General features: G+C 36.9%; 1 protein-coding gene across 1 annotated transcript; it reads left to right on the top strand.

Moving 5' to 3' along the window:
* Positions 1–9,941, top strand: p2rx3a (purinergic receptor P2X, ligand-gated ion channel, 3a). Its single transcript, XM_059346567.1, has 12 exons — positions 1–131; positions 2,350–2,485; positions 2,691–2,762; positions 4,428–4,497; positions 5,350–5,446; positions 5,628–5,705; positions 5,834–5,975; positions 6,464–6,600; positions 6,689–6,782; positions 8,025–8,090; positions 8,187–8,264; positions 8,383–9,941. The coding sequence occupies exons 1-12, from the start codon at positions 1–3 to the stop codon at positions 8,509–8,511; spliced, it is 1,230 nt and encodes a 409-aa protein (XP_059202550.1). The 3' UTR covers positions 8,512–9,941.
* The last annotated feature ends 2,373 nt before the right edge of the window (positions 9,942–12,314 follow it).

The following is a 12,314-nucleotide window of genomic DNA, read 5'->3' on the forward strand; positions in this document are numbered from 1 at the left end:
ATGGGCATGGTGTGGGGCTGCGTTACTGACTTTTTCACCTACGAGACCACCAAGTCTGTGGTGGTCAAGAGCTGGTCCGTGGGCATCATCAACCGGGTCGTACAAGTGCTCATCATCTCATATTTTGTCGGGTCAGTAATGTTTGTTATTGTTGTTATTGTTATCTTTTTAAATCCCCCGGTTCTCAGTTTCCCCTGGAACTACCGTTAGAAGGAATAGTTCATGTGAAAACCCTTTACATTTTTCAAATATCTAGTCGCCACATTTATGTTCAGTTTTTACTTTAATTTTAGACTCTGACATTCCCTCAAAAAAGTTTGACAGTTTTAATCAAGTAAGTGTAGCAACACATCAATGTAAAAAATACTCCATTATAGTAAAAGTCATGCATTCACAGCAGACTGCAGAAAAGTAAATGTACCAAGTTAGTTACTGTTGGAGCACAAAATATGTTCTAAAACATTTTAATCTCTAGTAGAGATTATCTGGAGACGTGCAGTTATACAGTAAAGTTAAGTGCTGCAAAAAAATCTGTGATACGAGCAGTGAAGGAATTGCTCAGACTTTTCACTTACGTAAGAATAACAATTCAACAATATAAAAAAAAAACTCCATTACAGTGTCCTGCATTCAAAATTGTACATAAGTTTAATCACCAAAATGTACCTTAGATCAGAAAGCTGCAGGCAAAATGTAAAAAATGTAAATAATTTTTTATAATGTCAATCTTAAACCATTTGGTAACATTCATTTTTAATATTTTATGAAACAAAAAAATGTCATTTCACTTGTTTGAATAATATTCTATAAATAAGATAAGCCATATTTATAGATAATAAAACCTCTTTAATTATGTTTTAAACAATAAATTCCTATGTTTATCTTTACTGTGTTGAATAAAAGTATCTCATGCACCAGTTGGTGCCTCTTGCGTTTTACCATTATGTTTAAAAGTCAAGCATTCAATTTAAAGAATAAAAAGGTAAAAGTAAGGCCATCTGTGAGATGTAAGACACTTTTACATTACATTACATTACATTACATGTCATCTAGCTGACACTTTTGTCCAAAGCGACTTACAATAAGTGCATTCAACCTGATGGTACTAGACATAGACCACAGGTACATAACTTTAAGAGCCAACTGTCATCGCTAAAGGAGTGCTATATGTTAAAGAAGAAAAGAAGAGAAAAGAAAAGAATAAGAGCTTTTTTTAATTTTATTTTTTAAATATATATGTTAGGTGACCATGACTTAACCGAGGTATTGTTGGAAGAGATAGGTCTTCAGCCTGCGGCGGAAGATGTACAGGCTGTCTGAGGTCCTGATGTCGGTGGGGAGCTCGTTCCACCATTTGGGAGCCAAGACAGAGAAAAGTCTGGAAGTGGTTTTGAGGCGAGTTGACCCACGCAGGGTGGGAGTCGCCAGCTGTTTGGCTGATGCAGAGTGTAGAGGACGGGCAGGGGTGTAGAGTTTGACAAGGTCCTGGATGTAAGTAGGACCTGAACCGTTAGCAGCGGAGTACACCAGAGCTAGAGTCTTGAAATGTATCCGTGCAGCCACCGGTAGCCAGTGGAGGGAGCGGAGGAGGGGTGTTGTGTGTGAAAATTTGGGGAGATTGAAGACCAATCGAGCAGCTGCATTCTGGATGAGTTGTAGAGGTCGGATGGCTTTGGCAGTCAGACCTGCCATGAGGGAGTTGCAGTAGTCCAGGCGTGAGATGACCAGCGCCTGGACCAGGACCTGAGCTGCCTTCTGGGTGAGAAACGGGCGGATTCTCCTGATGTTATGCAGCAAGAATCTGCAAGATCTGGTGGTGGTGGTGATGTTTGTGGAGAGGGACAGTTGTTTGTCAAGAGTTACGCCAAGGTTTTTGGCGGTTTCTGTGGAGACAACCACCGTGTTCTGGACAGTGATGTAGAGTAGCTCACACTTCACACTGTTCTGAAAGTTTTTCTAGATACAAGATGTTTTACCATCTGAATGAAATAAATAATTCATTTGCTGCAAGTTAAAATTGATTTTTAACTATTTCCTAATGCAAAAAAAACAATGTATTGTAAAAAGTAAAAGTTTTAAAAACTGAAAATATTACATACATTTGTCTGGAACAGCAATCATTACTTTTTTCACACAGAATATTTTTCCTCTTTTTGTCTCATTTCATCTTCTATCCTGCCGCCTACATGTGAGCGTAAAATGTGCATAATGCTGAACTGAAATAAAAAAAATGTTAAATGTGTTTTTAGACTATGGGTTACATCATAGCCTCTTTTTTTCTTAAAAACAAATTTTACAGCTGAATCTGATATAACTTTTGACCTGCTGTTCATCATTTGTGCCCTGCAGCTGGGTCTTCATCCACGAGAAAGCGTATCAGTCGATCGACACCGCCATCGAGTCCTCCGTGATGACCAAAGTAAAAGGCTTCGGTGTTCATAACAACCGTGTGATGGATGTGGCCGACTATGTCTTCCCCCAACAGGTGTGTGACCCTGATAACCCGAGGTTCACGTCCCCACAAAAAATAAGCATGACCTTTGACCTTTTAATGCAAACACTGCTTTCAATGAACTATCTTTGCTGATCCAGACACTGTGATTATGTGTTCTTTAGTTTGTTGGTTTGGTTTGTTGACCATTGCATTATACAATAATACAGTCGAGCATGAACGCTCTGCTGTGTTTCAGGGTGCAGGTGTCTTCTGCATCATGACCAAGATCATCATCACAGAAAATCAGTTTCAAGACAGATGTCCTGAGGTAAGGACTTATTCAAATCATTGGTTCCAGTCAGCTTCAGTGCAATTTAACACTTTCCTCACCCCTGTACTTGTTGATGTAAGAACATCTTTTAAATCACTTCTTAAAACCTTGTTTTAAAGCCCTCTGCAAATGCTTTCTTTATGCGTCTATATTTATTGTATTTTAGTTGTGTACAGGATTTTACTAGTCTAACGTCAAATAACTCCAGTCATAACTGAAATGCAACCATTTCTTTCAACTTATAAATATTTTTGGTGTCATTGGAAGATTTTGATAATACCAATTCAGCATGTTGTAATTCAAGTGGTCTGAGAGAAAACTAGACTTTGGCCAACCACAGAGCTCCGATTGGTCGTTCTACAAATGCAGATGTGCTTGCACGTTCCTTCAGATGGTGAAAGCCGAATACATTGGCAGAAACAACTGCCTAAAGTTGGTGCTTATCAAAGTCAAGGATGCTTCCTTGATATACAGGTCCTCGTGAGTTGGTTCCTACAGAGGCAGAAGACTTTTCCAATCATTGCTTGCAGATGTGTGTAATTAGACAGGTCCTACATTCAGTTCAGCGCAACAATTTAAAAACAAGTATACAACAAGGATCTGGTTTTCACATCAGTGTTTTTCAACATTTTTGTTGAAATGGAGGAAGAAATACTTTTTTAAAATTTATTTTATAATATCTTTTTTAATAAATAGTATACTGCACCACCAGTGTAGACGTTTCGCAGGTCGCCCTTTTCTCCTGTACTCCTGGGAGACCATTGTGCGCAAAGTATTATGGGTGCATAAGGAGCCCTGAGGATACATACTAGCATCCTTGAAAATGTACAGAAAGAAGGACCCTGTCCTCGGTTGAATTCTCAGGACCCTTGACATCGGACATCATTTGGCGGGTGTCAGTGATGTTGTAATAACAGCTGGTTGTGAAGGACAGTGCTTGAATTTCACCTTTCAATGTTCCTATTATAATTATTAATAGTTTAGAATATTGATATTTCTTTATAGTGAACACCCCTTTTATGAGACTATCTTTCACAGTTTGGTTATTGGTCCCTGTTCACAGGGTGGTGCCCCAATATTAATAACTGATTATTAATCATTTAATTAACATTAATAATTATATTACTGTTAAATATTATTATTAGATATTGATTTTAATATTTAATATTTGCCAATATCAGACTTGCTCCTGCCATTCCCAACAGTGATGTAGTATCCTTAAAATTTAGTTGTTTGAGGTTCCTTCCTTGATTTTGAGAAGCACCTACAGTAAACCAACCAAAAAAATGGAAGAAAGACTTATTTGAAAGAGAGCCTGACAACAAACACAATAAAATAAAATCAGTGAAGCATTTCCGAATGGAGAGAAAATGTTGCTAATAGTTTAACCTTCTGCTCTCCTTTCTGTCATCTTAAAAGGCCTTTATAGTAACAAGTCTGCAAATAAAACAGGGCAGTTATTCTCATTAAATTTCCACTTTATAATGGCATCAGGATCACAGTCAGGATCAGGATGACTGAAATGAACGACTAGCACTCATGCAGGTTACTGTATGACCATGTGTTTCACTGAAATATTTTACTGTACCTGTGAATGGATGGAATTTAAAAAAGGGTTAAACATATGGTTGATGTCACATTTTAAGTTTGTGTGTGTTTCAGCTTGGGAGAAAGTTTAAATGCACCACAGACGCAGACTGCACCAAGCATTTAGGCAGCGTCCTGTCCAACGGTGAGTTTAATTCCTTAAAGAGAAACTTTCACGTCAATACTAAAGATGTAACCTGAAAATGTAGAAGCAAACTATTTAAACTACGCTTGATATCATGCTCCTACAAACACTGATGATTCCCGCTTATAAAAACAGAATAAATCAACTTTAGAATTCAGTGTGTATACTGACAAAAAAAAAGTTAATCAGATTGTACATAACATACAGTCATAGAAGAAATTATTAGACCATTGTTTTTTTCAATTTCTTGTTCATTTTAATGCCTGGTATAACTAAAGGCACATTTGTTTGGACAAATATAGTGATAATAACAAAAATAGCTCACAAGAGTTTAATTTAAGAGCTGATATCTAGCTATTTACCATGGTTTTCTTGATGATAACCAAAATCCTTATTAAAAAAAACATGAAAAATGGCTCTTAAATTAAACTCTGAAACTCTATTTTTGTTGTTATCGTTATATTTGTCCAAACAAATGTACCTTTAGTTGTACCAGGCATTAAAATGAACAAGAAATTGAAGAAAACAAGATTGGTCTAATAATTTTTCCATGACTGTATGTATTTGTACAGTTCTCCATTGAATATATCACATTCTATTTTTTTTATTTTATATTTTGGACAACGTTGTAACTGTTTTGGAATCAAAATTTGAAAAATATCAATATCAGTTTAAGTGTGCGCTATATTTAGATTATTACAATATATTTAGAATATTTTATTTATGCCTTTTTCAAAGCCACCAGAATCGATAAACAAAATAAGTTAATAAGTAGTTACCTCGCAGAACACAGGAGTTGCTGGTAAACTGACATCAGTTTTAACTCTTATTTTTTTCTGTCTGACACATCAGGGGTGATAACAGGTGTTTGCATTCGGCCTTACAACAGCACAGACGGTCGATGTGAGATTTATGGATGGTGTCCAGCTGAAAATGACGAAGTTACAATGTACGATTCACACACACACACACACACACACACACACACACACACACACACACACACACACACAAACAAACACACACACACATGCACACACACACAAGCTTGTACATCAGACAACACTTCCCTCATTGAAGGCCTCCATTGTCATCCTCACGCCTCCTTTTTCTGTCAACATCCTGCACAGAGAACCAATGCTAGATGTGAACAACTTCACCATCTTCATCAAAAACAGCGTTCGCTTCCCACTCTTCGATGTCACCAGGTAGGTCACACACACATCTGCATACACACACATTCTCAAATTTAAGCAGCTGAAAAGAAAATGTGTAAAATCTGCGATTGCACACTTAAACTGCACACATGCTCCTTTTTCTAATCATTGTCATTCAGAGGAAACTTTCCCAGTAAAATGACTAGTGACATGATCAAGAGATGCAACTACGACCGGGAAACCAACCCCTCCTGCCCCATCTTTCGTGTGGGGGACGTGCTGAAGTACACCGGGCAGAACATATCTGCACTGGCAGATAAGGTCTTGTTCATCTTTTCCTCTTTCCTCTTCCTCATCAAAATTTCTTTCACTTTTCATCCTAGTGGCTGAAATATATTGCAACTGCACAGGAAACTACTCACAGAGAGACAGTTTTGTTGACATGTGTGGAAATAGGAAGAGGGTGGTACTGTTTTAATTTAATTTAATTTAAATAAAGTTTACAGTTTCCCCTGCCTCACTTTAGTCTGGTCACATCAGTTTAAAATGACAAAATTCCTCTTTTGTAACTTTTAATCATGTTCCACGGCGCACAAAATTACAGTTACAATCCTCAGCAGTTTAGAAACATTTATTTTTTAATGACACTTTTGATTATTTTCACTGTACTACTTTCTGGTGCAAACTAACCCTGATTAATCCAAGCTGTAGGTTGAGCAAATGAAAAGCTAAATTCTGAACAGTACTCTCTCATTTACCACCAGATAGCCTCAAGGTGCGTCTCTCTTCTCCTCATCCTTCTTTTTCAGGGTGGAGAAATAGGAATAAACATTGAGTGGAAGTGTAACCTGGACCTGGACATTGAGAAATGTGTACCCAGGTATTCATTCACACGACTGGATGCACCATTTGCCAAGAATGCCGTCTCCAAAGGCTACAACTTCAGGTAGGGAGGCTGATCTTCTTGATGTGTACTCATTAGCTTTCTATTTCTTTTCATCCATTGGCCTCTTTTTTTATCTCTTTGAGTGCAGATTTGCTAAATATTTCAAGACAGAGAATGGGACTGAGTTTCGGACACTTCACAAAGCATACGCAATCCGCTTTGATGTCATGGTCACTGGCAAGGTGAGCTGTGTGAAACTGTGGCACCCTGCAGAAGCATGTGTGTATAAATAAGTTAAAATTGTATTTTTTATATTTTTCTTTTTTTTTTTAGAGGTTGCACTTGACATTTTTTGCAACATGGTTGTTGTCCAGATTTTTACTAAATTACTATTAGTGTTTAGCAAACTCCCATCTGGAAGGGATATCAGGAAAAGTACGCCAGATACAACTCAGATCTTTCTTTTTACGTTTATTGCATAAACACGCACAACAAACATCCACACACCATCCTACCGATACTCATAGTCAGTGGTTAGCTCGATGGACAGAAAGTTATTTAGACCCCTTGTTAGGTTGTAAACCTGAAATATGAACACAAAACACAGAAATGCTGAATGTAAGTTTTCAATTATTCATGTAACATCAATTTGTTCGAACACTATGCTAACATTTAACATGTAACTTGTAACCGACAAGGTGCACCAGTCCTGACAATCAAGTAAGTGAAGTGTAATAAAATCAAAGGATTAACTGCACATCTAACAAACCCCGCCCACTTCACACATGCAGTCGCACAAACAAAACCTCATAACATCATTACAACATACATCTCTTGTGTAATGTAAAGGAAACAATACTTTCAACTGCTGGAAAGTTATACAGTTGTTATTGTGTCCCACTTGGTTCACACAAGTGTGATTGGGACTATGGCCCACCAAGGTTATAACAGTTTTGCATTTTTCATTAGTTTTAGTTTTAATTTCATTGTAAATTTTTGTTTTCAAATTCAGTTAGTTTTAATTCGTTTTAAGAGTGAGTTTGCTAGTTTTAATTAGTTTTTTATTTTTTGTAAAATGCTTAGTTTTAGTTTTTTTGTAATAGGGTATTTGTTGGGTGCCAGGTTCAATAAGGTCACAATAAATGTTTCCTTTATTTCCTTTGTCTGATCCATCTCAGCCCCAATAAGTTTATTAAGTCATAAAACCAAATAGATGAAATAGATTTCATATCAACCAAAAAGATTTACGTATGAAAAAAGTTGAAAAAGACGAAAACAAAGGACATTTTCGTTAGTTTTGTAATCACAAAATACAGTTTCAGTTAGTTATCGTTTTCATAAAAACTCTCGTTTTTATTTTTATTTCAGTTAACAAAAATGTTTTTTCAATTCTAGTTTTCGTTACTTCATTAGTTTCCGTTAACTATAATAACCTTGTGGCCCACTGTCTGTGGTGTTAAGTTAACTGACTCTGTCTCTTCCAGGCAGGAAAGTTTGACACAATCCCAACACTGATCAGCTTGGTTGCTGCCTTCACCTCTGTTGGACTGGTAGGAATTTGTGAACAGACCAAAGATGATATACAAGTTTTTTTACCTTTTTGCTGTCGGCTTTGATAACACTTTTCTTCTTATCCGTGTTGGCAGGGTACTGTTCTCTGTGACATTATCCTCCTGAACTTCTTGAAAGGGGCGGATCAGTACAAAGCCAAGAAGTTTGAAGAGGTAATGTCTGTTTATATGATACAGTTGCATACAGTATAGACACTGATGGCAGAGCACTGAATCCAGTTTTCCTGTCGAAGCTCCATCACAGACTTTCTTCATCCTTGTGTCCATCCAGGTGTCGAGTGCTCAGATAGAAGCATCTCTTGCTCAGAGCCCAGGCAGCCAGCTGTCACTCCAACCAGGTATCAAAAGCTCCTACGACTCCGGAGCCATTTCCCTCGCTGCCTCTGACCAACCTATCTGACTGACGACGACATGAAGAAATGGACTTTCCTCTCCAACTCTTTCCCTTTTTGTCTTGTGACAAGATTCTTTATGCCTTTTCTGATTATCAGGATTTTGCGGTAAGGTTGTCATGATACCAGAATGTTAAACTTTAATCAAATACTAGCTTAAGAAAAAAACAATAATCAGTACCTCTTCCAATACCAAAAAGAAAAAAGTCCTATAGAATAGAACAAATGCAACAAACTGCACGCCGTGCTCGTACAGGAAATGTTGATGAACACGTACCAACACATTTGTTATAATTTTAACAATAAACATTGCTACCTTTGGAAAATATTCCCTGCCTTGTAGGCCAGCCCGGTTTCAGCAAATATTTTTTACATTTCTGCAAACCACAGATATGTTGATCTAAAACACTTTTGTTGTCTGGTGATGAAAAATATGTGTTATGTGTTTGTTCAAAGCCGTATACACTCACCGGCCACTTTATTAGCTAGCAAGGTGTACCTAATAAAATAGCGATGTGGTATTTTGCTGCTCATCTGCTTCAAGGTTGGACATGTTGTGTGTTCAGAGATGGTCTTCTGCATACCTTGGTTATAACGGTTATATGAATTACTGTTGCCTTTCTATCATCTCCAACCAGTCTGACCATTCTCCTCTGACCTCTGGCATCAACAAGGAGGACTGGCCCTCACTGGATATTTTCTCTTTTCCAGACCATTCTCTGTAAACCCTAGAGATGGTTGTGTAGGAAAAAATCCCAGTAGCAGTTTCTGAAATACTCACAATGCACCATGTCTACATGTCTTAATGCATTGAGCTGCCATGTGATTGGCTGATTAGATACCTGCGGTAATGAGCAGTTGAACGGGTGTTCCTAATAAAGTAGCCAGTGAGTGTACATCTGCTGTTGGGATGGCACCAAACAATCCAGACTGGTTTCATACCCCATTTTTGGAAGTTGTTTTTTTGTAACCGTACCAAAGTTTTGGTGCCTAACCTTAATTAATCAGTTTTTAAACTGCTAAAGAGCGATCATCACGTTTACAATGTCTTCCGGATGTCATGTGTTTGCAACCGGTTGAAAGCATCACTCGTCACATCACAATGGTTCAGAACCGTTCATATTCAACAAGTATTGTTTGTTGATTATAATTCAGAGTAACTACTTCTACTCCTCAAAGAATTGTCACTAGCACTTATTGCTGCACTAATGGCTCTTATTGCACTATACTTTGATTGTTCCCCATTTTTCCTGTAAGTCGCTTTGGATAAAAGCGTACGCGAAATGACTACATGTAAATGTAAATGTAACTATGTGGTTTGCCGAAATGTAAAATGTTTGCCGAAATGTAAAACATTAATCCTGGCCGTGTAGGCCTTTGTCATTTTTAATGCTTTAAGTATTATTTATTTTTTTCTCTCTAATATTGCTTCACTTGTAAAAATAAATAAATAAATTTCAAAAAAGGTCAGTAGTCTCCCTGTGTTTCCCCTGTATGAATAAAATACATATTAATAAATACAATTAAATACTAACAAGTTGCGGACCGGTTAATTTTATTCCCTTTTGTTTCATCTGTACTGCCTTGGGATGAAAATCTGATTGAAGACCTCTTTTTTTAGAGCTTTGGTTCTTTCAATTCTATGAAATTAAAAAATTACAGACATTGTATTGCTTTAAACATGTTTGAAAAAGGACAATAGTAATTTTGCAACTGTAAAAGTGCGAGTCAGAAGACAATAAAAATGGCACTTAGCTCATGAGAATAACTGGAGGCTCCTGGTTTGCAGAACTCAAGCAAAGTTCTCCTGAGAAAGATTAAAGATGAAACTCAGTGAAAGGCCAACTCTTCCCCATTAAGGTAGAGCTTAGTTAATACTACAGCCATTAAACTCAGAGGGAAACATAAAGTAGTAAACATGTTATTTTATTGTAAGCAGTTTCATTTTACAAGACATTTTAGAGCTACAATAAACTGCAACCTCCTGTTTTTCAGCCAAAAATATTAAAGCTGAATAAACCCCCTTCTCATTTCCTGTTAGCTTTGCTCGAACAAGCCAAAAAAAACATGTTTAATACACAAAAAACAGTGCTGATAATAAACTATTTGCATAACATTTTGGAGAATTTCTCTTTCTTGTCATGTTCACACTCTCACCAACCGCTCTTCTTATCCGCCCTGCACAAATAATAGCACTGAAGAGTTTTGTAATGGTATAAAGACACGGTTAATAATGACACGTGTGTGTGTGTGTGTGTGTGTGTGTGTGTGTGTGTGTATGGTATGAGAGGGGGCTGCAGTGGGGTAAATGTGTGTGTGTGTGGTTTGAGGTTTACAAATGGGCCATTATTAGTCCACTTCTGGCAGATGATGCACAGTAGATGTTACAGTACAGACTAATGGATTCTTGTACTTCATCTTTTTCTTTTTTTCTAATCCCAAGTGATATTATGATTCTCTTTTCCTGTTTTTAGTTCTCTGGTTTACTCCCACATTTTTGCATCTCAGACATTTGTGTATTCTTCTCTGTCTCACACATGCTGTACATGCTCTCTGTTCCACTAGAAACTGTGAATAGGGCACTAATACATCAGCTAAAGAGCCTCTTAATGGCTCTGACAGTGACTTACGAGAGGAGATAGCTGTGAAGGGAGGCCGCAGAGGAATTGACAGCAGTTAGCCACAAAGTTTGATGTACTAATTCAATCACACAAATCAGTATAATGCGTGTAATGGAAATGATAGAATATGATACACAGCGCCTTAAAGTACTCTATCTCTCTAAATGTTGCCTCTTTGAAGCAAAGCTGCAGCTTGTCTACAGACAGAATGAAAAAATAGTTTTCTGTCTTCTAAAGAAGAAAATGTTATTTCTTCAGATGATCCCCATTTAGAAGAATTAAAAATTAATGTGACTGGGGCAATGAGGTAGCTGGAGGATGTTATTAAGAGAAATATGTTGTGGTTTTCCATAGGACGGTAACTTTAAAGAAATATGTCACCTTTTATGTGGATGTTCAATTAGTGTTGATGGTAAATGCAAAGACTGATGTAAAAGATTATTGTGACGTCTCCCACTGGTTTGTGGACTCAAGCCAAGTTTTTCAATCCTGGACTTCCAGCTTTGGAAAGACGTTACAATACGTCAGTGGTGGAAGACGTATTCAGATCTCTTACTTAAGTAAAAGTACTAATACCACACTGTGAAATGACTCCACTACAAGTAAAAGTCCTGCATTCAAAACTTAAGTAAAAGTACAAAAGTATCAGCATCAAAACGTACTTAAAATATCAAAAGCAAAAGTACTTATTATGCAGAATGGACCCACTCAGATTGTTTTATATATTCTAAATATGTTATTAGATTATTTGTATTGATTCATTTATGTAACTAGCATTTTAATTTAGCTAGTTTTTCCTCCTTTTTAAAAAATGTCTAATCACTTTAACTTTATGTTAAATCTCTACCTGAGTGAAAAGTAACTAAAGCTGGCATCTAAATTTAGTAAAAAGTACAATATTTGCCTCTAAAATTAAGTGGAGTAGAAGTATGAATTAATATAAAATGGATAAACTCAAGTAAAGTAGTACCTCAAAATTGTACTTAAGTACAGTACTTGACTAAATGTACTTAGTTACATTCCACCACTGAAATACATACTAAAAATGTTTTGAATGGGCGTCAGAAGCTTGAGTGCAATGCATCCTGGTACATGTAGGCAGCAGCCAATATATATTACACACTGAGGGATTTATTGTTTCAGTGGACTACATTTACCATCAACACTGATTGGACATCCACATAAAAGGT

Source organism: Centropristis striata, chromosome 12, assembly GCF_030273125.1.
Source record: "Centropristis striata isolate RG_2023a ecotype Rhode Island chromosome 12, C.striata_1.0, whole genome shotgun sequence".
Taxonomy (NCBI): Eukaryota; Metazoa; Chordata; class Actinopteri; order Perciformes; family Serranidae; genus Centropristis; species Centropristis striata.

Bases quoted from the DNA above. Each gene is read 5' to 3' on its own strand.
- p2rx3a (XM_059346567.1), top strand. From the start codon at position 1: ATGGGCATGGTGTGGGGCTGCGTTACTGACTTTTTCACCTACGAGACC. The intron at 5,447-5,627 runs GTACGATTCACA...CATCCTGCACAG, and splicing joins GAAAATGACGAAGTTACAAT to AGAACCAATGCTAGATGTGA. The intron at 8,265-8,382 runs GTAATGTCTGTT...GTGTCCATCCAG, and splicing joins AAGCCAAGAAGTTTGAAGAG to GTGTCGAGTGCTCAGATAGA.